Raw genomic sequence first — 24,365 nt, 5'->3', positions numbered from 1 at the left:
GCCAGCCACTGTGCAAAATGCTATGCTTGCTGAGGCCGGGGAGCCCAGGGCAAGTCCCTGCACCCCTCAGTCCTCATCTGTGAAATGGGTGTAGTAAAGTACATACTTCCTAGGGATGGTATGAGGATTAAATGAGTTAATGCCTGCGTGGTACATCCCTGAAAAAGAGTTCCTGGATGAATAAATGCTCAATAAATACTAACTCTTGCTCATTTATTGAGCACCTTCTATATGCCAAGGACAGTATATGCCCGGAGCAGAATTCTCTTATGTTGCTTGCAGCTGAACATTGGAGGGATGAGATTAAACGTGGAATTACAATACAGTGGTTTAAATGCTATGATGGAGAAGATCTGGGAGGGCAGGATATTGGTGGGGGGTTTTATTTGTTTCTCTCTGCCCTTAGAATTGTGAATTCAGTGAAATGAGGCATTCTGGCTCCTTGCTCACAGTTGTATCCCCAATGCCTACAAAGACCCTGGCTCTCAGTAAACATATGTTGGGTGAATGTGTGAAGGAAGGAAGGAAGTGCTATTGTAGCTGGTCTGGAACAGAATGGCATTTATGAAGTTGGGGAGGGAGTAGAGAAAAGGAGAGAAGCTTGGAGCATTCCAGCTTCGGAGTCAGGCAGAGCCGGCTGTGAATCCCAGCTCAGCGCTGGGCCAGCTGGGTGACTTGGGGGAAAATCTCTCTCTAGTTTGGACCCATTTCATTGTCACTAAGATGGGAATGAATAACACCTCCCAAATGGAACATCATGAGGACCGGAGAAAGTGTCTGTGAGATATCCAGCGTACACTGGGCAGCTCTCAGGAAATGTTTCATTTACCTTCCCATTCTTTGTGCCACTTGGCATCTCCTCTTGTTGAAGAGACTTGATGGTGCCGAGAAGGTTCTCGGTCATATCTAGTCAGAAATGCTCAAATCCTTCTCCCTGAGATAATCCAAGGAGATGTTTGGTGGAGGAAAGTGAAACCCAGCAAAGAGGCCATTTATTATTAGTTGGGATTTTGTCCCAAATCTCAGGGTCAAGCTCATGAGGTCCTTGGAGACTCCCTTTTTCTATACCATGTACGCCTAAGGAAATTTAAACCATAATCAAAACAAATTCTTGGCTATACTGTAAGGTTCACATATCGGAACCAGGAGAGAGCACAAGAGCCAAGAAGAGAAGAGAACTTGCCGCAGGGTTTGAAGCAGAGCTGGCCCAGGCCACTCACCCCAACCCTCTCAAGGCTGGACCATGGGATCTGAAGCCGGCAGCCTCCAGGTGGCGAGAGAGCCACAGGAAAGAAAGAGAAAGATGGCAGGAGCACCTTTCCGCACTTGTGCAGGCTCCACCCGCTGAGGCGGAGCCAATCAGTGCCTTGGAATCTGACCAACCAGATCTGCTCTCCTGCTTGGCGGGGAGCCCGGAGTGAGAGAGGCTCTGAGCTCCCCCTACAGGCCAATACCGGTCATGAGCAGGTGTTTCCTTGGAAGCACTCACTTCTCAGCTCTAAGGTGAACGCCCCCAAAGCCTTCAGTAACTGAAGATTTTTTTAGTCAGGCTTATTGAGATATTCTTTTCATGCAGGGAAAATTCACCTTTTTTTGCATATAGTAAAATTCAGTACAGTTTATAGAGAGAACATTTCAAGAAAAACTCTTAGCCCTTTAATAGCACATAACATAATATCTACTTATTGTGTCTATTTTCACTTGTTTATTTTCTGTTACTAGCATATCAGTTTTAAGTAAACATGTGACAAGCTGAACGAATGAGGGAAGAGAGGAGTAGCATATAGCAAAGACTGTTGTGTCGGGTCAGCCCTGGAGGGGCGTCCCAGGTCCACGCTCTCAACCTCTGTTGTACATTGTTTCACAGAGAAAGCAACTTTCAGGCTGGCTTTGGGAAAAGAGAAGAGGGAGCTCTGTATTTAGCGCAGTGACAGAAGAGCAATTCTTGAGGGAGAAAAACAACATGTGGAGCCAGAGGGGCATGTGGGGGTGTGAACGAGTCCTGTGCACTGAGAACATAGTATGTGTTTGGGGAGATATAGTTGAGATCATAAGGGAGATGTAATAATAATGCAAGAGCTTATACTGCTTATATGGTGCCAGGTCGTTCTGATCTCCACACAGATGAATCCAATTTTCCTTCCCAGTGGGCTAATAAGCTTGTAGCATTGCCATTACCTCCATTTTATAGACAAGAAGACCGAAGTACAGAGAGATTAAGAAACTTGCCCAAAGTCATACAGCTGAGAGGAACCCAGATAGTTAATGCTCCAAAGTCTGTACCTTGAAACTCTGTACTACACTGCCAGGTTATGAAGGGCATGTTTGTTAGTTAGGGAACCGTATAAGCTGCTGTAAAAAATAGCCCCCAGGTATAGTGACTTAGGCAAGACAGAATGTAGGTTTTCTGTCAGGTGTCTGCCCAAAGGGATGAAGTCCAAGGCCAGTAGTGTAGCTCTGTCCTTTCAGCATAGGTCTCCAGGTTTGGGTCCAAGGTGTTTGGGGCCGGGGAGGGTGGGCACATTCTTTTAAAGGGAAGGACCCTGAAGCACACCTATCCCACTGGCCAGAGCTTCATAACATGGCCACACCAACCTGCAAGGGAGGCTGGGAAATGTAGCCTCTCATTGGGTGGCCACATGCTCTGCTGAAACTCAAGGGTTCTATTATTAAAGGAAAGAATGGGTATTGTTGGAAAAACTATCTCTGCCACAACCTGCGGACTGTTCATTGGCCCTTGAACTCTGTTCTGTAGCGGATGAGGTACTAGCAAATGGCCTTTAAGCGGGGAGGTTTAAGCTCAGACTCGGGTTTTAGATCACTCCAGAACCCTCCAGAACATGCTCAGAGAGGATAAAGAGGGAAGAAATAGGAACAACGGGACCTGTTTAGCAGCTGTCTCTGGAGTCCTTGCTGCAGGCAGGAGTCACGAGGTTGGGCTCTCGGATGGAGGCCTAGCAGCACAGGGAACGGGCTGGGGCTGCAGCGGGCGCCAGCTGCTGTCAGAGTCATTCGCTCAGTCAGCCGCTATTTATCAAATGCACGTCTGGGCGAAGAATACCAGTGATGGGCCTGACAGGTGTGAGGAACTCTGGGGCCAGGTACGGTCCTTGGTGAGTTCTCCAGTGATACTCCAAGCCCTGTGAGTCTGGCTTGCCACACTGACACTGGTCTCTTTTGTTTGTTTCTCTTGGCCTTAGGACCCCCGGAGCAAACACAAGTTTAAGATCCACACGTACTCCAGCCCCACGTTTTGTGACCACTGTGGGTCACTGCTGTATGGACTCATCCACCAGGGGATGAAGTGTGACAGTAAGTACATTTGCTCAGTGCCGGCCTTTGGTAGCTGGGCTGCTTCCTCGTGGTTTGGGGGTCCAGGTCCACAGCACATACTCCCAAGTCCTGGGTGGGCTGGTGTGCGTGCCAGTTGTCCTTTGCTGAGCGATGAGCCTCACCCCCCTCAAATCTAGCGGCACTGACGGTTGCAATGCTGGCTTCAGAGCCCTTCGGGGTACGCAGAGTTCCGGCCTAGGATGCACCCTGGGGCTTCAGGGAGGACGGACAAGTCCCACCTCCTCTGTCCATCTGGGCCTGGGGGGAAGGGGTTGGAGGAGCCCTTCAGATGAGACCGGGCTCGAGGGGCCCAGCTTGAGCCGCGCCCCTTTCTGCCCTCGCAGCCTGCATGATGAACGTGCACAAGCGCTGCGTGATGAACGTCCCCAGCCTGTGCGGCACAGACCACACGGAGCGCCGTGGCCGCATCTACATCCAGGCCCACATCGAGAGGGAAGTCCTCATCGTAGTCGGTAGGTGGCGCAGGGGCTCCGGCACCGGCTTTGCGGGTCAACCAGTGTGTTGGAGGAGGGGAAGCTGGTGGAGCAATCAGCAGGGCAGGGGGGGCGGCAAGGGACTGTGTGACCCTGCCTCCCAACCCCCTGCCCCATCACAGTCCCTCCCTGCTGCAGGCACCTGCGCTGTCTGGAGCCCAGAAAGTTCCCATTCCCCCTCTCTCCCTCTCCCTTGCCCGCGTCTGCTCGGGACCTGTGGAGTGTGCAGGTCTATGTCCTTTGTTAAGGTGGCCAAGAAGGAATGCTGGGTGCTTCCTCGAACTTTCCCAGTGGAAAGAATAATCTTGGTGACAAACACCAAATTCTGGATTGTGACAACCTGGGCAGGAGGGGGGCTGCTGTGTGCGTCGCTGGGGGCTTTCTGCGTATTTGAAAAATTTCTTTCTTAAACCTGACGGTGGCTATGTGGGTCCCTGTTGTATGATTCCGTATACTTTTTGCACTTCTGAAATATAATAATAAGAAAGAAGGATAGTACAGCTGGTGGGAGGGGTGCAGGGGGATGAGGGGCAGACAGGAGTAGGCCTGTCTGCGGCTCCTGGAACGGAGCATTCAAGAAATGCTTGGCTCTGACGTGCAAAAGCTCCAGCAAAGTGGAAACCTGGCTTTGCTGGTTACGTAAATACTCAGCCATAGAGCTACAGTAAAACCCACACTGAACCAGACAAGAACGGGACTAAAACTTTGGAGGAATTCTCCTCTCAAATGCTTGTGACACAAACTGTAGATTATTTATAGTGCATCAGTATACAAGGTTTTATGACTTGGTAACTTAAGAAAGTGATGCCAGAAGAGATTGATTTTGCAAAACTTGGTCTACTTCTGAGGTCCCAAACTGGTTCGGCAGCTCTGATGTGTTAAGCCCTGTGCAGGGAGAGGCTTCACTTACACCATGTAAAAGTTGAAAAATATCCTTGTAAAATACAGCCCTCGTTTTAAATTGAGGTTTGTGATACCCAGTGGGCTCTTCGGAAACGTGCATTCCATTGAATTGTTTTTTCCTCCAAAAGAAAGGCAAGTGGCTGACTTCTTCCCATCGGGATGTTTGCGGGCTCCCCAGGGAGAAGCAGGCAGTCACTGGCTCTGGAGAAGAGGGTTTTCCTAGCTGTACTGTCTTAGTTTCCTGGTGCCGGGGTGGGGCAAAAATGAGACCCTGCTGCCCTCTAGTGTCCTTCTCTAGGAACTGTGCTGGCTCTGGTCTGTTACAGGGGGCAGCCTACATTTATGGAACCCACCCATCGTATACAGAAACTTTACTTAGTATAATGCCCTCAAAGTCCAGCCATTGTTCTCACCACAAAAAAAGAAGTGGTAATCATGTGGTATTATAGAGGTGCTGGCTGACGTTGGCAGTGATCGTATTGCAGTATATAAGTGTGTCAAATCAACACATTGTACGTAAACGTACACAGCGTTCTATGCCAATTGTATTTCAGTAAAAAAGCCTTCCACGTTATTTCTTTCATCTTCACAATAACCTTGTGAAATATCCGTTATGCTTGATTTATGAATGAAGATGCTAAGGCTCAGGGAAGTTAGGCTTCTAAGAACTTACACCATTAGTAACAAAACAATAATAAAGCAGTAGCTAACATTGGAGTTTCTAAAAATGTGTCAATCACCGTGCAAAGCCCTTACAGGCAATGTCTTGTTTAAAGTTTTTGAGCAACTCTAATGCGCTAAGTAGTAGTATTATCATTCTACTCATCCGGAAATAGGCTTAGAAAGCCACACACTTCATCACCTAGGTCTGTTAGACTAGGTATGATATACTAGGTTACTTTTTAGCTTGGTCCCCCTCCCCCCCCACCTTATTTATTTCCTTTGTGGTTTAGCTAGGTTACCTCTTATGGGTATTTCTTGGGGAGTCTTTTTCTGATGTGGTGCAGTACAACCTCTCTTCAAATTCAAGGTCAGAGTCTTCCCCCTTACTTGCAAATCTGCTCGGGCGTATCTTGATCACAAGCTGATGGTTCTCTGTCAATCCCACTATGTGCCTACGAACCGGGGGTGTACGATCTCCCAGGGCTGTTGTACCGAAATGCCACAAACTGGGCAGCTTGGAATAGCAGGACTTTACTCTGTAACACTTCTGGAGGTTAGGAGTCTGAACTGGAAGTGTCAGCAGAGTTGGTTTGCTCTGGAATGCTCTGAGGGAGAGTCTGTTCCATGCCTCGCTCTTCGTTTCTTGTAGTTTCCATCAATCTTTGGTGTTCCGTGGCTTGGGGTTACATCGTCCCAGGCTCTGCCTTCATCATTGCATGGCATTCTTCCTTGTGTGTCTCTGTGTCCAAGTTTCGTCTTATAAGGACACCAGTCATTGGATTATAGCGACTGTAATCTAGTATGACCTCATCTTAACTTAACTACATTCACAAAGCTCTCATTTCCAAATAAGGTCACATTCCTATGTCCTGGGGTTGGGATATGAATATATCTTCTTTGGGGGACACAGTTCAACCCATGACAAGGGAAAGGGAGGGAAGTTGGGGCTCCCTTAGAATTAGGGGCAGAATATCTGCGTGCTCAGGGTTCTGAGAGCCTTGATGGATTACCTACCAAAGTTTTCATAGTTGTGGTTTTCCAAGCGCTTTGATACCGGGCCATTCAATGGAGAGGCAGTATTGTTGCTGTCCTATGAAAGAGGAGCCCAAGACTCAGCAAGGCTGGATGATTTGCCTGGTGTCACGTGCAGAGCGGGGGTGAGCACTGAGGTCTCCTAAGGGCAGGTCACGGTGGCCTGCTGCAGCCCCTTCCCCGTGCCTGGGGCAATCAGTCCTGGGCGTGGGCTTGTTGCTTGTCTGACAGTAGGAGAACCTGATACTCTGACCACAGTTCTCTAAAAATAGAGCCGAGATGGAGATTTTCGTTTGAGTGATTTATTGGGGCTGCTCGTGGGGGAAGGGGAGTGAGGGCCGAGCAAGAAAAGCGAAGCAAGAGAATGGTCTCCCTGGAAGACTAGCTTTGGCCTCCTGCAGGGAGCTGGCCTCTCAGGGTCGGGAAGTGCTATGGACTGCGGTGTGTCTCCCCTGCCACTCCCACCCCAACCATTTGGATGTTGAAGCTCTGGCCCAATGGGATAGTGTTTGGAGATGGGGCCCTCTGGAGGTAATTAGGAGTTGCTGAAGTCAAACTGGTGAGGTTCTCTGATGAGATGAGTGGCTTTATAAGAAGAGGAAGAGAAATAGATTTCCCTCTCCGCATCATATGGGGGCACAGCAAGAAGGTGGTTGTCTACAAGCCAGAAAGAGGGCTGTCACTGGGAACCTGATTTGGGACTTCCCAGCTTCCAGAACTCTGAGAAATAAATGTTTGTTGTTTAAGTCACCTAGTCTCTGGTGTTTTGTCTTAGTAGCCTGAGCTTACTGGACAGTTGGTCTTTGCTGTAGTCTGCTGGGGTTGGAGGTGGGAGGATGGTGTTACCCGCCCCCCCAGGCTAGGTGGCTTCTGTGTGGCCCAGGGCAACTGTCTGGACACAGGGCAACTGTGTGAGCCCTTGATAGCCAACACTCACAGCAGCTGGGGGGGGGGGTGGGGTTGGAGGGGCCAGTGTGGAGGGTCTTGGACACTGGGATGTCCCTCTAGTCTCCCAAGCATCCTTCTGGTTTTGTGGTTGGGACTCCAGACCCTTCTGCCTGATCTCAGACTGATAGCGAGGAGAGAGTTCTCCCCAGCAGTGCTAGGCCGGAGCACCTCACTTTGTCCAGACCGGAAAGGCACGTTCAGTATTAGGACTTTCCAATCACCAGCCCAGGACACTTTTCTGTTTCCTCTGACTGTCTCCTGCTCTTTGGAGATCCCAACATCTCTAGAAGGCAACAGGTTACAGGTGCTTCTGGAAGATCTGAAGGTTTCCTCGTCTCCCTTGGCTCCTGAAATCCATGCTTTCTATCTACTGTCAGGGATCTTGCAAGTCAAGATCAGAATGGAAATCCCATCAGTTCCCCTTCTTTTAAAAACCCATCAGTGGCTTCTCATTGCCTTTAGGACAGATACATCTAATGTGACAGTCTCATTCTCAATTCTCTGTCTCTCCTGCTTTTCTTTTAACCCTTCATCCTGTCCAGGCTGCCCCTCACCTTTGGACCTCTGCACCTTCTGTTCCCTTAGTCTGGAATGCTCATCTTTGCCCTCTTGTCTTCTTCCCACAGGTCATTCTTCCCCTTCTTGCAGGCCTCAGCTCACCTTCACCATCAGGGAAGCTTCTCATAGCTTCCCGCCTAGATGCTCATGGTACCCTGAACTTGAGCTTGTGTCGGTTGTGGTTTTATGGTGGGTGGATTATGTCTCTATCTCTCACTGGGCTTGAAGCTCTGTGAGAGCAGGACAGTGTCTGCTTTGATTCACACTCTCCCCAGCACCCTGTATGATGGACATCACTAAATATTTGTGACGTCAGTGGATGTATGTATGAGTGATAGACCACCAGAGGGTCCTGATGGATACCGGGACTTCCCAGGTGACCCCCTAATCAGTGCTTCCTGAAGTGAGGAGCTGAAGTTCAGCAGATAACCCTTTTCACATGCTTATTCTTATAGGAAGGAGATCTTACAAAAACTCTTAAGGACCAGGTCCCAGGTAAACTGCACGTATTACTGAGACCAGGACTCACTCTTTGGAGCCGTGACCACCACAATTCCCTGGATAATGCAGAAAAGACCCAGAGCAGTGGGACTTACAGAGTAATAGGAAACCATATGGACCTCATGATGCCGAGTGTTATTGTGGGAGCAGGCCATGTAATGTTGGAAGCCCACAGGCAAGTTGTACAGTGCTCCTAGAGTTTATAAAGCCCGTGTCCTTACACGTATGAACCCCCTTGCAATTCAGTATCTCTCTATTAACATAACAACTGGCATCCCATTATTTACATTCCCACTTACATTGCAGCCATCTGCAAATCCTTAACCATATCCATATTCATATCCATAGTGGATCTTAAAAAAATTGGGACTGTTTGGAAAGAAAAGCAGAAAGAGCAGTTTTGTTTTATCCTTGTCTTCGGGACTCCTGTCCAGTGTTCTCACCATTGTATATTGTGCTCTGTAAAACCCTTCTTATTTTTTTTTAAGATTTTATTTATTTATTTGACAGAGAGAGATCCAGTGAGAGAGGGAACACAAACAGGGGGAGTGGGAGAGGAAGAAGCAGGCTCCCAGCGGAGCAGGAAGTCCCATGTGGGCCTCGACCCCAGAATGCCGGGATCACGCCCTGAGCCGAAGGCAGACGCTTAACGACTGTGCCACCCAGGCGCCCCCTTATTTTTTTTTTTTTTAGGATTTTATGTATTTATTTATTTGACAGAGAGAGAGACAGCCAGCAAGAGAAGGAACACAAGCAGGGGGAGTGGGAGAGGAAGAAGCAGGCTTCCAGCGGAGGAGCCTGATGTGGGGCTCGATCCCAGAATGCCGGGATCACGCCCTGAGCCGAAGGCAGACGCTTAAGGACTGAGCCACCCAGGCGCCCCATGTGAAACCCTTCTTAGATGGAAGTATCTCCCAGAAGACTTAGGTCCTCCCAATATTGCGGTATTTTAATCCTTTCCAAGAGCTGACATTCACCCATGAAAAGAAGAGCACCAAAGAGACATACATTCTCTACAGGCTGTTGGGGAAGGTTGAGGTCACATCTACCTGTATACCAGATTCCAAAAGAGGTTCTGAAAGCACTCTTTGGAGAAAGGAAATGGATGTTGAAGGCTCACAGAAGACTCTCTTGTCATTTAAAGAACTGTTTCAGGGTAGAGAAGGTTTTGGCATCATGGGGACTCTAACAAGGGGAAAAGAGTATAAGAAAACCATGGGGGCCCTTCACCTTGATATTCCACTTGGGTAACTTTCTTCTAAAACCAATATGGCAGGACTTGACCAGAAGAGCAGAGGGCGGACCTGGGTGTGTGCTGTACCCTGAGGGGTGAGGTGGGACATGCTGGGCTGGTTTGGAGGGATTAGGTGTTTACAGTGTGAGAAAGGTAGCATGTTATAACACAGAAAGATGAGATGAGCTCAGTAAGCATAGATGTTCATTCATTCATTCATTCATTCATTCATTCATTCATTCATTCAGGGAGGGCCTGAGCACCAGCTTGGATCCAATGCCCAGTGAGATCTAGTCTCCATCCTCAGGGAGCTCACAGCCTAGTGGGAGAGATAGGCATAGATCATTGCGTTGCCAGGTGACAAGAGGGGGGTGTAGGAGACCGAGCTGTTGAGTATGGCTTCCTTTCCCTACATTCGGGCTACAGACTCCTCTAGAATCCATTCACTCCGTCTCCCAGTCATTCTCTTGTTCATTAACAATATTGAGTCTCCACTTTTCATTGAGCATGTTCTAGACCCTTGAGTTACAGCAGGGGGTGAAACAGGTCTCTTTATTTGGATGAACATCACAACCTTGCCAGTGCCTGGGGACCCCTGGCATCTTTCTGCACCTTTCCTCCTTCTGCTAGCCACAGGGAATCTCATTCTTGTCAAGCTAAAATCCACTCCCCGTCAAAACCTTTTTCAAGACACTCTGTGCCCATAAATCCCCTTCGTGAATGTGATCTTCTCTTTAAAACCTCTGAAGTTTGGGAGTTTGGAACACAGTGCAAAAATGACCTGAAGGCTATTTCTGATTTTTGCACTGCCACCTACTTCCACTGAGATGGCTGTCTGCTTGAAAGGGAAAGAGAAGAGGGGAGGAAAAGGAAAATGTAGAGAAAAAAAATACAGGTGGAATAATATTGCAAAGTATGACCCAGCCATGCATCAATGGCAAGGATAGAAGAGGATCATAAATTAAGCTACTTGGGCCCACTAGGGGGCAGTCTCTGCCTTCAAAGCCTTTCCTCCCCAGAGGCTCTTTCCAAAGATGTCCAAGTTTTGCAGAATGAAATGAAACCACAGCATCATCACTGTCCGTAATGGAAGGCATCACAGAGAACAACTCAGCCCCCTCTTCCTTACCCCTGTGAAACAGCTGAGTCACTGAGGCCCAGGAAAGGAGGTCACTCCTCAAAGCCATACATCATGGAACAGGGATAGAATCCAGCTCTTGTGGATTTCCCCCTCCCTTATACATTACCAGTTAGTATTTTTCCCCCAAAATGTCCTATTTGAGAAATGTCCAACATACAACAAAGCTGAAAGGGTTTTACAGGGAACGCTAGAACGTGCCGTTAACATTCTACCACACTTGCTCAATTACTAACCATCCCCCTTACTCGCCATCCGTCAGTCCGTCTTCTTTTTGGCACATATCAAAGCAAACTGAAGCCATCAGTTCAGTTCCCCCTAAACACTTAAGCACGCACATCATCAGCTAGAGTACAACACTTATTTACAGTTTTTGTTTTTGTTTTATGTTTGAGATAAAATTTACAAACAGTGAAGCATACACATCTTCAGTGTGTGATGGCTGAGTTTTGACAAAAGCATTCTACTTTGTCACCTCAAGCCCCAACAAGTTAATCCTCTGTTTTGATGTCACAGCTGCCACTGAGGGTCTGGTAAAAGCTGTGAACACCATCTATGCTCAAAAGAATGCCCAGTGTGGACAGACATGCAGGCTCCCCACACCCCACATCCACCCCCCACCCCCCACCCCCCGCAGGAGCTGCGGGAAGGAGGCGCCAGGGCACCTCTGATCCCTTAGACCACCTTGTACTTAATCGTTGTTGGATCTTCTGTTTGGAGAAACTGTAGTGCGGCAAAATAGGTGTGTTGAAAACACTTCATTGTGTCCTCACTGGAAAGCCAATTCCCTCAAAACAAACTCGGCAAGACACCTCTGTTCTGTTGCTCTGCGTTGTTTCGGTAACGAAGAAGTTGAGTTCAATCATATCCCTGTCTGCGCAGCTCTGTTTTTCTCAGTGCAGCTTAGATCGTTGTTTGCACACTGGTGAGGTTGGGGGCTCCTTGGCCACCCTTCCGTTGAAGCCCTGTGGCTGGTGAGGTGGTTGGTGGGTGTCCTGGACACTCAAGAAGACGGAGTTGTTTTGAGACGGAGGGGGCCAGACTCTTTCTACTCAGTGTTCCTCGTCCTCTTCCCTGAATATTTACTGTGATCAGAATGATCAAGCCCAGACCATGGTCCGAGGCCCCCAAGCCTCAGGATAGGCTGGGTGTGCAGTTACTGTCCCTAAATGCCTGCTGAATTGTGTCCAAGGAGGGCACGGCCAGGACCTGCGAGACTTTGACTTGTCACTGCCTTTCGGGAAGTGGTCCAGCGACATCTGTTAAAATGTATATATCTGTACACTTGGATTGTCAGATTTCTCATTTCTGTGTTACTGAAATAAAACACCAGCATGTAAGGAAACAAAGTCCAGAACAAGCATGTGTATTGATACTCTGTTTGTGGTGGCAAAGAATTGGAATCAGCCTAACTAGGGTGCATCTGTTTATGAGCTATCATGCGGTTGTTGAAAATAGTGAATTAAAATGGGTGTGTGGGGCTTCTGTGGAGCTGGTTGTATTCTGTTTTTTTTGGATTTGAGAGCTAGTAACACACATGTTTTCCACAAACTACAATTAATGATTCATATGCTTTCCTATCGTATATTATTCTTCATGTTACACTTTTATTAAACATTCTAAGTAATTAAAAGTAGGTTAGTTAATAATTAAAAATAAGTTAGAGCTACAGCTGTTAACCTGGAGCAGTGTTGGCAAACTATGGTCTGGGGACCAAATCTGGCCCCCTGCCTGCTTTTGTAAATAAAGTTTTATTGGAACACAGCCACATTCATTTGCAAATCAACTATGGCCCCTTGGGTGATACAATAGTGAGCTCACTGAGTGGCTGTGGCAGAGCTGTATGGTCTGTAAAACCTAAAATATTTACTTTCTGGGCCTTACCAGAAACATTTGCCAACCCTTGACCTGGAGGAACATCTTTGATGTGACAGGATTAAGTTGCATAAAAATATATTTGGTATGATCTCATTTCGAAGAAATAAGCAACCGCAACAGACACTTCCTATGTGTGAAGTGATGTTTGTGTATTTTTATAAGGGTGGGAAGAAAGGTGTGGAAGGGTACAAACCAGGCTGTAAACATTGGGATCGCAGAAGGATTGGAAAGTGGGAGTGGAGAGAGACTGGGGTGGAGAAGGGGGCTCTTTATATGTCCTAGGAACTGTTTCTCAGGTTGCAATAAACATAATCACTTTTGTAATTTTTCGAACATAAAATAAAAACAGAAGAATCTCTGAATAGGAAATATGAATTCAAATGAAATTCTCCAGTGACAAGAGCACTGAAAATTAAGTGGCTGATGCCAGAGGCTTTGGCGTGGACTGTTGGGTGGGACTCCACTTGGGCAGAGCTGGGCCCAGGCGTTTCTGGGTTTTCATGGTCACTAGTGTGGGTCTTGCCTAGCATTCATCCTGCAGGCTGGGCCTGATCGCTGACCCTCACGGCATCAGCCCTTGGACGCCTCCTTGCAGCCCTTGTTAAGAGCGTCTGCCTACTCAGGTCCCGGGAAGTGTGTCCTCTCTCTTCTTCTTGCCTGGCAGCCCACACTGACAGCCCACCCCTGCCCCCCTGCCTCCAGGTGTGACTGCTCTGACTTCAAAAACTTGTGCTTCTGTGGTGCCTTCTGATTCTCTTTCCCATAGTGTGGCCACCCCAGGCCTCGGAGTTGCATCTGGGGGTGTTCACACTTCGGGAATTGCAAGGCACCGGCTGCTCCCAGGTGTGGTCTGTAGACCAGTGGCAGCAGCATCACCCCAGGGAGCTGGTTGGAAATGCAGGGCCTCAAGTTCCAGCCAGGCCTTGAATCAGAATCTGCATTTCAGTAAAATCTCAGGTGATCTGTATGCACTTTAAGATTCCATAACCCTTGGGGCGCCTGGGTGGCTCAGTCTGTTAAGCGTCTGATTCTTGATTTTGGCTCAGGTCGTGATCCCAGGGTTGTGAGATTGAGCCCTGCATGAGGCTCCACTTTGGGCATGGAGTCTGCTTAAGATTCTCTCTCTCCCTCTGTTCTTCCCCTCCCCCACTTGCTCTCTCTCTCTTTTTCTCTCTCTCAGAAATAAAGTAAAATTCCATAAGCCTTGCTCAATCACCAGGAAACAGGGGAATGTGTTTTGTCCACTAGATGGCAGGCATTAGCCGTGCTCGGCTCCTGCCCGGCGGCCGCAGGTGCATGTGCCTGGGATGGTTTGTGACATCCAGCCTCACCTTGGCCATGACCTTTCAGAGGCTTTGGTGTCCGACCTGAGAGGCCTCAATCCCCACCCATCAGTGGCCTGAACCTACCTGCGTGCCTGGGGATAGACCTCATGAGGGGTGAACGCCTGGTGTGAGCCACTTGTGGAAAATGATCCAGAACCTTCCCTCCCTGCTTTGCCTTTGTCTCTCACCACCAGAGGGAGGAGGCATCCCCAGCTGTCCAGTCACCAGCCTCTCGCCTGCTTTTCTCAGTAACTTGCTGCAAGTCTGTAGTAATTAGGGGCCAGGATAGTCTGGCTTTGGAGCAAGGGCTTTGGAGTCAGGCCTGGGTTCGAATCCTCGCTCCCCTACTTCTCCCAGATATTTGTTGGGTGCCTCCGGTGTGTGGGCACTGTTTACTGTTGTGCAGAAGACAGGTCCCAGCTCTCATGGCCCCTGCGTTCTATCTGATGATCGAGAGGAACACGAAAGTCGACAAAATATTTTCAGACAGCACGAAAGGCCCGAAAGGGAGAAACAGCAGCGGAGTGTTGTGATTGGGGGTGGCCTGTGGGTCATCGGCAGAGATGATGGCTTTTGGTTGGGACCTGAATGATGAGCAGGAGGGAGCCAGCTCCTAAAATCCAGGGGAGGAGCATGCCAGGCAGAGGGATGGCACAGGCAAAGGCCTGGGGGAGGGAGGCAGCTTATGCATCCTGGGGACTGACAGGAAGTGGCGTGGCTGGAGCCTGGTGATGGGGGTGGGGGGAAGCTGCAGGGGGGCCAGGGAGGACTTGTGAGTCTAGAGGGGTTTGGGGCTTGTTTCTAAATGCAGCGGGGACTTAGATCCCAGGAGTATTTGTGGGGTGCCACGCAAGGTCACTGTGTTCAGTCCCCAGAACACTCTATGAGTGCAGTCATTTTATTTTCCTCATTTTTGCAAAAGAGGAAACAGAACCTTAAAGAGTCGAAGCCTCTGGCCACCCAGTCAGCAGATGGGGAAGGCAGGATTTGCACGCAGCATCCGTCATTCGGTCATTCGGATTCCAGCACATCCGGGCATCCATTGGAAAGAAGTGGTTTAAGGCTCTGAAGGTGTTAGAACAGAGACACAGCCAGCATGGCAGAGGGAGAGAGGCAGGAGGGGGTTCAACGCTGGCGATTCCCTGAGGGCATGGGTCAGCAGTGAGGCCGTGGGAAAGACCTGCTCATCTTCTGCCTGTTGCTTTTACGGGGTCCAAATCTTTCTTGCAATTGTAGTTTCGATGAGGGAGGGAGCAGTATGGGCCAGAGGCATCCCAGAGGGCCCCCTGGAGGAGGTGGCCCTGTACAGGATAAAGGGTGAGGGCAGAGAGGAGGGCTGACAGTTGACACTTAATGGGTGAGCATATGACCCAGGTGCTGGGCTGGCCATCTCGGGCAGAAAAGGCCACAGGGGAATGCTGTTCACGGTCTTGAGCAGCCCATCTGTCTGTCTGGGGTTCTTTCCTTCTGCTACAGCGACAAGAACCAGAGTAGCAACAACACTAGGATGATAAGTGCCAGGCCCCAGGCTAAGTAAGCCCTCTCCCCTTCATCTAACATCCCATCACTGACCCTGTGAAGTAGTTGCTAATATCATCTCCATTTTACAGACAGGGAAACCAAGGCACAGATAGAGAGGTTCAACTAACTTGCCCAAGTTGCATGGCTGGGAAGAGGTGGGGCTGGGACTTGGTCCAGTCTCTCCGGCCTCTGTCCCGCACTGGCGGGGGGAGATGGTGGACAACATTAGCAGCAGCTTCCTTTTCTGAAACACATGCTCGTGCGTGAGCTCTCCAGGCGTCCCTTACTGAATCCGACTCACAGCCTCAGCTGTGAGCGCACGTCTTGCCATTCTACAGAAGAGAAAGTGGAGGCGCGAGACCCGGCTGCTGCCTTGTGCTGGTGGGGATTTTGCTTCATACGGTTCCGTTTTCCCAATGCTGCTGTTCGCCAGCTTTTCTCCTATGAGAGCCAGTGTTTTCAGGACTGTGAGCCTGGGGATGAGGCCACTTCTTCAAGGTGGTCTGTCTTTTCGGAGGCAGACTGCAGCGGCCAAGACGTGCCCAAGAGACGGGCAACATGCCTCGGTCGTGAGAGGTGGTCAAATGGAAAAGGCCTTCATTCTGAGCCTCTACGGTGGTAGGGCCTGAGGCTGGGGGAATTTGGTGCTGGCCACTCTTCCTGCTGGCAGGTAAGGAGTACCTGGATAGCTCAGGAGGACAAGTGGAGGTGGTGAGAGTGCCCACTCCTGGGGTCGTTGTGAGAATCCCACAGGCAGTGTGTGTAAAGTGTTCAGAACACTACCTGGTATGTACTCCGGGTGCCGGAAGTATTTGCTCTCATTCTGAATGGCATGGTCATCAAGCCCTTTCTGAGTTTCCTCACTGATCTTTCCTGGATTTGCCAAATTTAGAGTTTCCTGTTTGTTGGCGTTTTTATTTCCTTCCAAAGTGGCTGTGTCAGGACATGGTTTCCTGGGGGAGAAGTCCAGCTTTTTGGAAACCCTGCCTCTCATGGGCAGGTGGAGAGAGCTTTGGTCAGAGGCAGCCCTGATACTTGTCAGCTGTTGTGATTTCTCTTGTTACCTCCCTCCCTGGCATGGTGTATCCTGGAAACTTACAGCACCTAAGCCGAATCTTTACGAGACGTTTGCTTCTACCTAAAATGGCCTGAGAGATGGTATCTACCCACCTGAGGTTTGCCTGATTTGTAGATCTGCCACCTGAAGACACACTGTTCCAATCACACATGGAGCCAGCATTTACCGAGCATTTAACTATATGCCAGGTGTTCTTTGTTGGGTTTTTTTTTTTTTTTAAGATTTATTTATTTGAGAGAGAGAGAGAGTGAGTGCGGGCATGCATGTGTGTGCAAGCCAGGGGAGGGGCAGAGGGAGAGGGAGGGAGAGAATCGCAAGCAGACGCTGTGCTGAGCATGGAGCCAGATATGGGCTTCGATCCTGAGACCCTGAGATCATGACCTGAGCCGAAACCAAGAGTCAGCTGCTTAACCGACTAAGCCACCTGGCCGCTCTATGCCGGGTGTTTTAAGGGGACCATCTCAAGTAATGTTCACCTTGAACCTTTGAAGTTTTACCCCCATTTTTCAGGGGGAAGAAGCTGCATGTTGGAGAGGTTAAAATCTCCTAGTCATGAAGTGGCAGATCTAGAATTGAAATCCTGGGCCGTGTGATTCCAGGGCCTGTGCTCCTAACCACGAATTACCCCCTGTTCCCCTTCCTGAGTGCTCTGGGTCAGCTCAAGCTGGCTGGAATTGAGGGCATCCAGAAGGTGGGAGGGAGAGGGATAGAATCAAGTTCACAGCAGCATCTTGAGAAAGCATTCTCACTTAAAAATAAAAAGGTGTTCACGGGGTGTTCAGGTTACACTGGGAAACATCAGGCTACCAAGAGCTTTGAGTACAGGGGAGGGGCAGGTCTTCATGGCTGCTTTCCACCTAGCATTGTGGATGCCTGGCCTTGCGAATCCCTGGTTATTTAGGGAATCAGAGCCGCTCTGAGGACCATGGAACAAGGGATTTACGGGAGGAATTAGATCTTATGCAAGCTTGGAGAAGCTGGGGACAGGAGGATCTGGAAGGGGGAGTCAGAAGAGCTGGGGGAAAGCCCACTGCACAGGTGGATGGGGTGGAGTTGGTGGGGGCTCCAAGAAGCCCTACCCAGAGAGTTGCCAAAACAGATAGTAATGAACTTGGTGAAGCTTCTCCTTGTTTCATGCCTGGCTTCTCCGGGACAAGTATGCCTATAGCTAGGAACTCATCTGCAGACGGTTCTTAGGTGCCCCCAGAATCTTTCACCTCCCAGGTGCAGCTTCCCCAGCTCCATCAGCCATTTGCTAATGCCTAACCTAGAACCCACAACCTGGAAGGAACATCACGTGATGTAGCTGTATGTCCTGTTGCCAGTGCAGAGCCCAAGCTCCTCCCACATCGCTCTTCTCCAACCAGAAGCGCTTCCTCATCAAGCCCAGTGGGAAGGAGACTCCTCCACGTGCTGCCGAGGAGAGAGTGGTGGTCACCTTCCCTGCTCCAAACCCGGAGCTTTCAAACTTTCTGGACCGTGACCCGCTCTGTGGCTTTACATATCCCGAAACCCAGCTGTCAGGAAGTTATACTCACCTCTGCTTCTGCCAGCTCGGCACGCTGATGCAGTCTCTTTCCTTCTGCAGCCTTCCAGTCTGTTCTCTTCTGTTTTCCGTCCTCTAAGAAATCCTTTAAGAAAAATGGCCTCGACTCTCTGCATTGATTTCACTGACCATGGACAAATGTGTCATGACCCATCATTTGAAAAACACCGTTCTAGACAACAAAATTCTCTTTCCGCATCCTGAGATGACATTCTTCTTTCTGGGGGGTTTGGGCTAAGGCCAGCCACCTCACACTGCTGATTTATCATGGGTTTGCAGCCCATCAGACCTCTCACGCTTACCACACCAGGTGCTGCTTAGCCTACGTTCGCTGTGTCCTTGTGCAGGTTTTTGGTTTTTTCCAGATGCAAGGATGGGCCAAATGCATCTCATCTTCTTGGATGTGGCCCTTTGCTCTACGGCTGTGTGGAGAGCTTTTTCCCTATCCCGTCACTCTTGTGCCAAATGTCTTTTGTATGCCACTGTTCTTTGTATTAGGTCTGTGCCATTTCCCCTGCCCCCTTCCCCCATCTTTCTGTTTCTGTTGTGTTTTAAAATGTAGATTTTATTGGTATTCAGGCATAGTGAGGACAGTGTGATGAGGAGGTGATTGTCATTGAAAGGGCAGTTTGTTATCCGTGGTTCCCAAGAGGAGGTGTCACAGCATGCCACCGCCCCATGCAGGGCCACACAGAGGAATACCAAGGGGGAAGTTGGAGGGGGAGATGTGGGCAGGAGACTTTCTCTTGGTTTCTGTGGGAAGGAACAGGTGAGGCAGGGTAAGCAGGCTGAGGACTGGCTAGTTTGAGTAATAGCAGGCTCTGGGGTGTAAGCACTGTCTCTGGGGGTGGTCCATGCAGCGGCCACAGTATGTAAACTAATGGGTGAAGGTATGTTCTAATAAAACTTTATTTACAGAAGCAGGCAGTGGGCCGGATTTGGTCTGCAGGTAGTGTGTGAGACAGACAACAAAACAGGTAAATAAGTAAAATATACAATATGCCAGATGGTAAGTGCTAAAGAGAAAAATAAAGCAGAAAAGGAAGGTGGAAAGTATGAGGGAGGGGATCAGGCTTGCAAATTTAGATATGGTGGCGGGGAAAGAGTCACTGAAATGGGGACATTTGAGTGGAGACTTTTGAAGGTGATGAAGGAAAGAGACATGCAGTTGCCTGGCAGAAAGGCATTCCAGGTAGAGGACCAGCCAGTGCAAATGTCCTGTGGCATGAGTGTGCTCATCATGCTTGAGGAAATAGCAGGGAAGCTCAAGTGTCTGGGCAGAGTGAGGCAAAGGAAGGGGAGCAAAACAGGAGGTCAGAGGGAACAAGGAGACTGCTGCTGCTGGCTTTGTAAGTCCATGTAAGGAATTTGTCTTTTATGCTTAGTTCAATGGGAATCCATTACTGTGACTCCAGTAATTGTCATAGCTCCTTTAAGTTATATATTTACAACTCCATTTCTTATTTTCTCAACTCTAGGCAGCATCTCTTGACTTTGTATTTTGTGAGAGATTCCAGGTGTTGTATCAAGTACTTTTACAAGCATGACGTCATTTCATCCCTCTAAGATAGACTAATATTGTCCCCATTCCATAGAGGAGGAGATGGAAGCTCTGAAAGGTTAAGTGACTTGGCTAAGGTCACACAGCAAATCAGTGCCAGAGTTGGATTGGACCCCAAGTCTGCCTTAACGTAGAGGTCTTAGCCACCCACATTGCACTGAGAGACAATGCTGTAATCCTCTGGGGATGGGGGACCCTGAGGCTTTTGGACCCCATAAATAAAATGGAAAACTGTTGCCAGGGAGGGAGGTGGTGTATCAGTCAAACAAAACAGCACCTGTTCTGAGAGAAGGAACAGGTTCTTTTCTGTGGGAACTCTGACCAGGCTGCTGACAGCTCATTTATGTGATGCTGGTGCAGTTTGACATTCATAGTACAAGACTTGCATGCAATTAGCCTGAATCGTTCTAACACAAGTCTCTTGAAAACATTTGGAATTTTCCCTCTGTCTGGCCTTGCGCATGAGGTAACCACGGCTTTATTTAGTTGGTCATGCATCCCGGAATAGTGCCGTCTACATCTGTCCTCATCACTGTGGTCTGATTGAGGTCTTGTTTTCCTGGAGGGCAGATACCGTTGTGCAGACTGGCTTTGCGGGCTCGCCTCCTGCAGGATCATTTGCACAAACGTGGTGGCAGAGCCTCGCTGCGCATGAGAGAATGATTTCTCTGCGTGGAAGCTGGAGTCCTGTTAAGTATGCCATGCAAATGAGATGCAAATGAGGAGCCCGTATTGGCGTGGGTCAGGAGGTCAGAGCTCTGGGAGCTTCTGTCCCCCTCCTCCTCCATCGGCTGATGAACCTGGCAGTTCCTGGAACAATCATCTCTTCTGCCCACCAAAGGGCTCTTAATGAGGGCAGAAGCTGACTGCTCCCGCAGCCTCTTCAGACACCTGGTGATTGGAAGCTCGAGAGACAGGGAACTTTCCATGGGCTGTCAGATGCCACTGACTTATCATCAGCTGCCTGCTGGGCTCTGAGACGTGCCGGGGAAGGAGGAAAATGGTGGGTAACTGACTGTTATTGTCTGTTCCTCCTCCCCCTCTGGAGGCAGCCACGGATGGCTGGATTGGGGCTCTCATACCAGTTTTTGTGGTCTTTGCTGGGTGCCTGCCTTGGCTTACAGAATGAGCCTCACGGAGATATGGAAAAAGAGCTAAGAGCCTGCCCCCTGAGTTGAAGATCAATGATTCTTTGATTGTATTTCTTCTTCCAATCTGACCCACCGTCTTCACCTGTAGCTTGAGAAATCCCAATCCGAGAAGGCCTTTTGCAATGAGGAAAGAGAAGTGAACCACACTGCAGAAGATGATGAAATGGTTAGTGGAGAAAGACACAGGGGCATATTCACAGATCTAGCGGATGCAAAGGGTGCTCCATGGCACCTTCCTGCTTATTTCTGCTGGTTTTGCAGGGGCGTGCACAAGCAGTTCCCTCGGCAGAAACCATTCAAGTCTCTCCCTCTCTGTGAATATAAAATGCATGAAAACAAGGGTCTGCCGAGTGCCAGGCATAGCACTGACCTCTTTACCTGTGTTGAATACATGTCATTTCCGTTTACAGATGGGGAAACTGAGGCTCAGGAAGCTTCCCTGACTTGCCCAAGATCTGGCTAATAAGTGGCAGAGCTGAATTTGATCCCGGGTCTGTTTGAACCTAAATCCCAAGCCCTTAGCCACTGTGCCAGATTGAGGGTTTAGGAATTGAAATGTTGATTTCAACTGAGGGATGAGTGCTTTTCTTCAGCTTTGTAGCAGATGCATGGCTTCCTTCCTTCCTCCTTGGCTCCAGACTCCTTTGTGCTTCCTGTCGTCAGATGGAGTTGCAAGTCCATGTTTCGGATTGTGCTGACCCTGTCCTCCCCCAGACTTATCCAAAGAAGCCCCCAGGCTCATCACTGTCTCTGTCTGTCATTAATTCAAGGCACAGCTCATGGGGCTTGTGGCCTACAGGTTCTTCTAGATGGAAATGATGGATAAAGGCAGATCCTGAGATGGAGATGTCTTTGTCTCCGGACTTCTGTTAGAAGGGGTGCCACAGAGGAAGTGTCTCCAGGGAAGGGGTTGTTGACTGGGGCTTGGGGTCTGTTTCCATGGCCTGGCTATTGGTGGGTCTTGGGCCTGGGGCACACTGGCAAGGACCAGACTCAGCCCTCACCCAGGAGCACATTTGATGTTGCTTTCCCCCAAACGTTTGTAGCAGATCAAATGGGATGATGGTTGTAATGGTGCTTGTGGTCAGCGCTCAACACATGTTTGTCAAAAAAAAAAAAAAAAAAAAAAACTTAAGACAGAACCTCGCTGACAGGTATCATATAGTTGTGGGTCCGTGTTTTGCATTGTGCAGACCCTGTCCTTCCCCTGCAGGTATACTTTTGGGAAGGGGAAGGGCCACTGATATTACTTTTGTCTCCTTAGTTCCCTGAGACAATTCTATGAAAAAAAAAAGCTGACCCTGTACCCACTGTTATTCTGATTTTACAGAAGAGGAAAATGCAGCTCAGAGAGGTGGATTTACTTGCCCAAAGTCCCACAGCTAGTGGGTGGCAGGGCTTAAATTAAAATATGGCTGTGACTGAGTCTAAACCAAGGCTCTTAATGCACAGTGTTCCCGGGGGAACACAACGATACTCCCTTTTAGACTTCCTTCCTTCTTTCATTCTTCCATTGTTCTTTGAGTCTCTCCCGTGTGGGAGGCCATGTGCCAGACGCCGCGAGGGCTTTATGAAGGAGTGTGACCCTTTACACACAGAGTATTTCACAACTAGCTGAGAGAGGGAGAGGAAGAGAGAGCTCACTCTAAAAGGGGGTGTGTGTGTGTGAAGTGATAACGCAGCTTGAAAGAAAGTGCTGGGGGCGGGGTGCCTGCTGATGAGACCAGAATCCCAAAAGGCTTCTCAGAGTCCAAGGCCAGGAGTTAGTTCGGGAGGGGTGGGGGTAGAACCAACCCCCTGCTAGGGCTCAGCTAGGGGCTTTGTCTGTTTTGGCCTTTGAAAGATGAATAGAAGCTTTCATGGGCTTTTGCTCTCTGAAATGCACTCTTCATACCCAGTCAGAAAGATCCATTCTAAAATGTGAATGGGGCCCGTCACTCCCCTGCTTAAGCTACTCCAGAGCTGCTGCTTAGAGCTTTAGACTGAAATTGGGCTCCTCCCCACTGTTCCGGGAGCCTGCAGGATCTGGGTCTTTCTCTCAGTCCCTCAGCCTCTCTCTCCAACCTCATCTTCTCCCCCTTACCCCTGCCCCACCAAATGATTTTCCTTCCTTCTTGCACTGGCTCCTCCCTTAGCCTGGATGGTTCTTCTGATGAGGTCGGGGATATACGTGAGGTTCAATGGGGTGGAGTCCGGAACCGACGACCAAGAAAGAATTCTTGAGGCATCTTTGGTGCAAAATTGGTGGTTTATTAAAGCATGGGGACAGGACCCGTGGGCAGAAAGAGCTGCTGCCCTGGGTTGTGAGGGGTGGCTGATTATATACCATGGGGTTGGGGGAGGAAAGGAGAAAGGGAGGTTGAGGAAATACTTTCATATGTTAAAGAAGATTCACAAGATACCAGAGGCCTTGCCATTGTCAAGTTAAGGTTGTTTTTCCCTCTAGCAAGGCATTAACATGAAGGTAGTTGGGAACTTCCTGCAGATTATAAGGACATTTAATTGTATCTACATTCCCTTCCAGAAGCTAGGTTATTGATAAAAGTGCTTTGTTCTTGTAAACTGCTAAGACATTTATAAACTGAGGGAGACTTAAGTCTTGCAGGATTGTGGTATCTATAGGTTAACTATTTCTTTGTCCTTTAGGGCAGCCAGGAGTGCCTGAGGAATGTCACATACATCCCGTGGAGGGGGGGGTGCAGGGTGTCAGTTTCTGCTTTGTCCTCAGCTTTCCTTCTGTTCCCTCATCACTTCCTTGAGCTCTACATGTGGCTGGCTTCTGGCGTCCACTTAAATGGTCACCTTCTCAGAAGGGCCACCCCTGAGCCTTATCCAAAGAAGCCCCTCCCAGGCCAGGCCCTCTCTATCCTGTTCCCCTGTTGAAATACTTTCTTTGTATTTATCCCATGTATCTGTCATAATGTTGTTTCTTTGCTTATTTGCTTCCGCCTTGTTCCCCTCCACTGGATGGAGGTCAGGAACCTACTTTATTTTTCATGCCACTGTACACTAGTGCCTACCATTGCATCTGACATGTGCAGGGGCACAATAAATGTTTCCTGAGTAAGTTATTAAGTAGTTGGAAATGTGGATTGCATAAGTGGGTGCTTGGGCTGAAGTAACCCCATGAGTGAAGGGACATTGGGTTTCTGGTGTGTTGGGACTCTTGAATATGGTTGTGAAAGCAGAGCAATGAATGCCAGGTCACAGGAGACCTTGCTCACACATTCTAGGGATTTGGGACATTATTCAGTACAGTGAGCCATCGGAGGTTGTAATGTTCTCATCTGGATACGACTGGTGATGATTAAAAGGAAGGGTCTCAGTAGGATGGATGGAGGTGATGCATGCTTGAATTAAGGAAGTGACAGAAGAAATGGACAGATGAGAATAGTTGATGTGGGGAATCGGGGAGAGGATGGAAGATCAGGGATTAAGTGAGATGGGTGGCTCGGGAAGATGTGTGGATAGTGAGCATGGTAAGCAATCAGGGTGAGAAGT

General features: G+C 49.1%; 1 protein-coding gene across 2 annotated transcripts in view; it reads left to right on the top strand.

The window, feature by feature from the left end:
- PRKCB (protein kinase C beta) overlaps window positions 1-24,365 on the top strand; it is a 315,575-nt gene that overhangs the window by 157,625 nt on the left and 133,585 nt on the right. For both annotated transcript variants that reach the window (XM_045776452.2, XM_045776451.2), the window contains exons 4-5: window positions 3,201-3,312; window positions 3,678-3,806. In XM_045776452.2, coding sequence (XP_045632408.1) covers window positions 3,201-3,312; window positions 3,678-3,806 — 241 coding nt within the window. The remainder of the gene's footprint in view (window positions 1-3,200; window positions 3,313-3,677; window positions 3,807-24,365) is intronic.

The sequence above is a fragment of the Ursus americanus genome, chromosome 2 (assembly GCF_024610735.1).
Source record: "Ursus americanus isolate L20-20 chromosome 2, mUrsAme1.1.p, whole genome shotgun sequence".
Classification (NCBI taxonomy): Eukaryota; Metazoa; Chordata; class Mammalia; order Carnivora; family Ursidae; genus Ursus; species Ursus americanus.
Note: the sequence above shows the minus strand (reverse complement) of the source record. Positions and strands in the feature narration are given on the sequence as shown.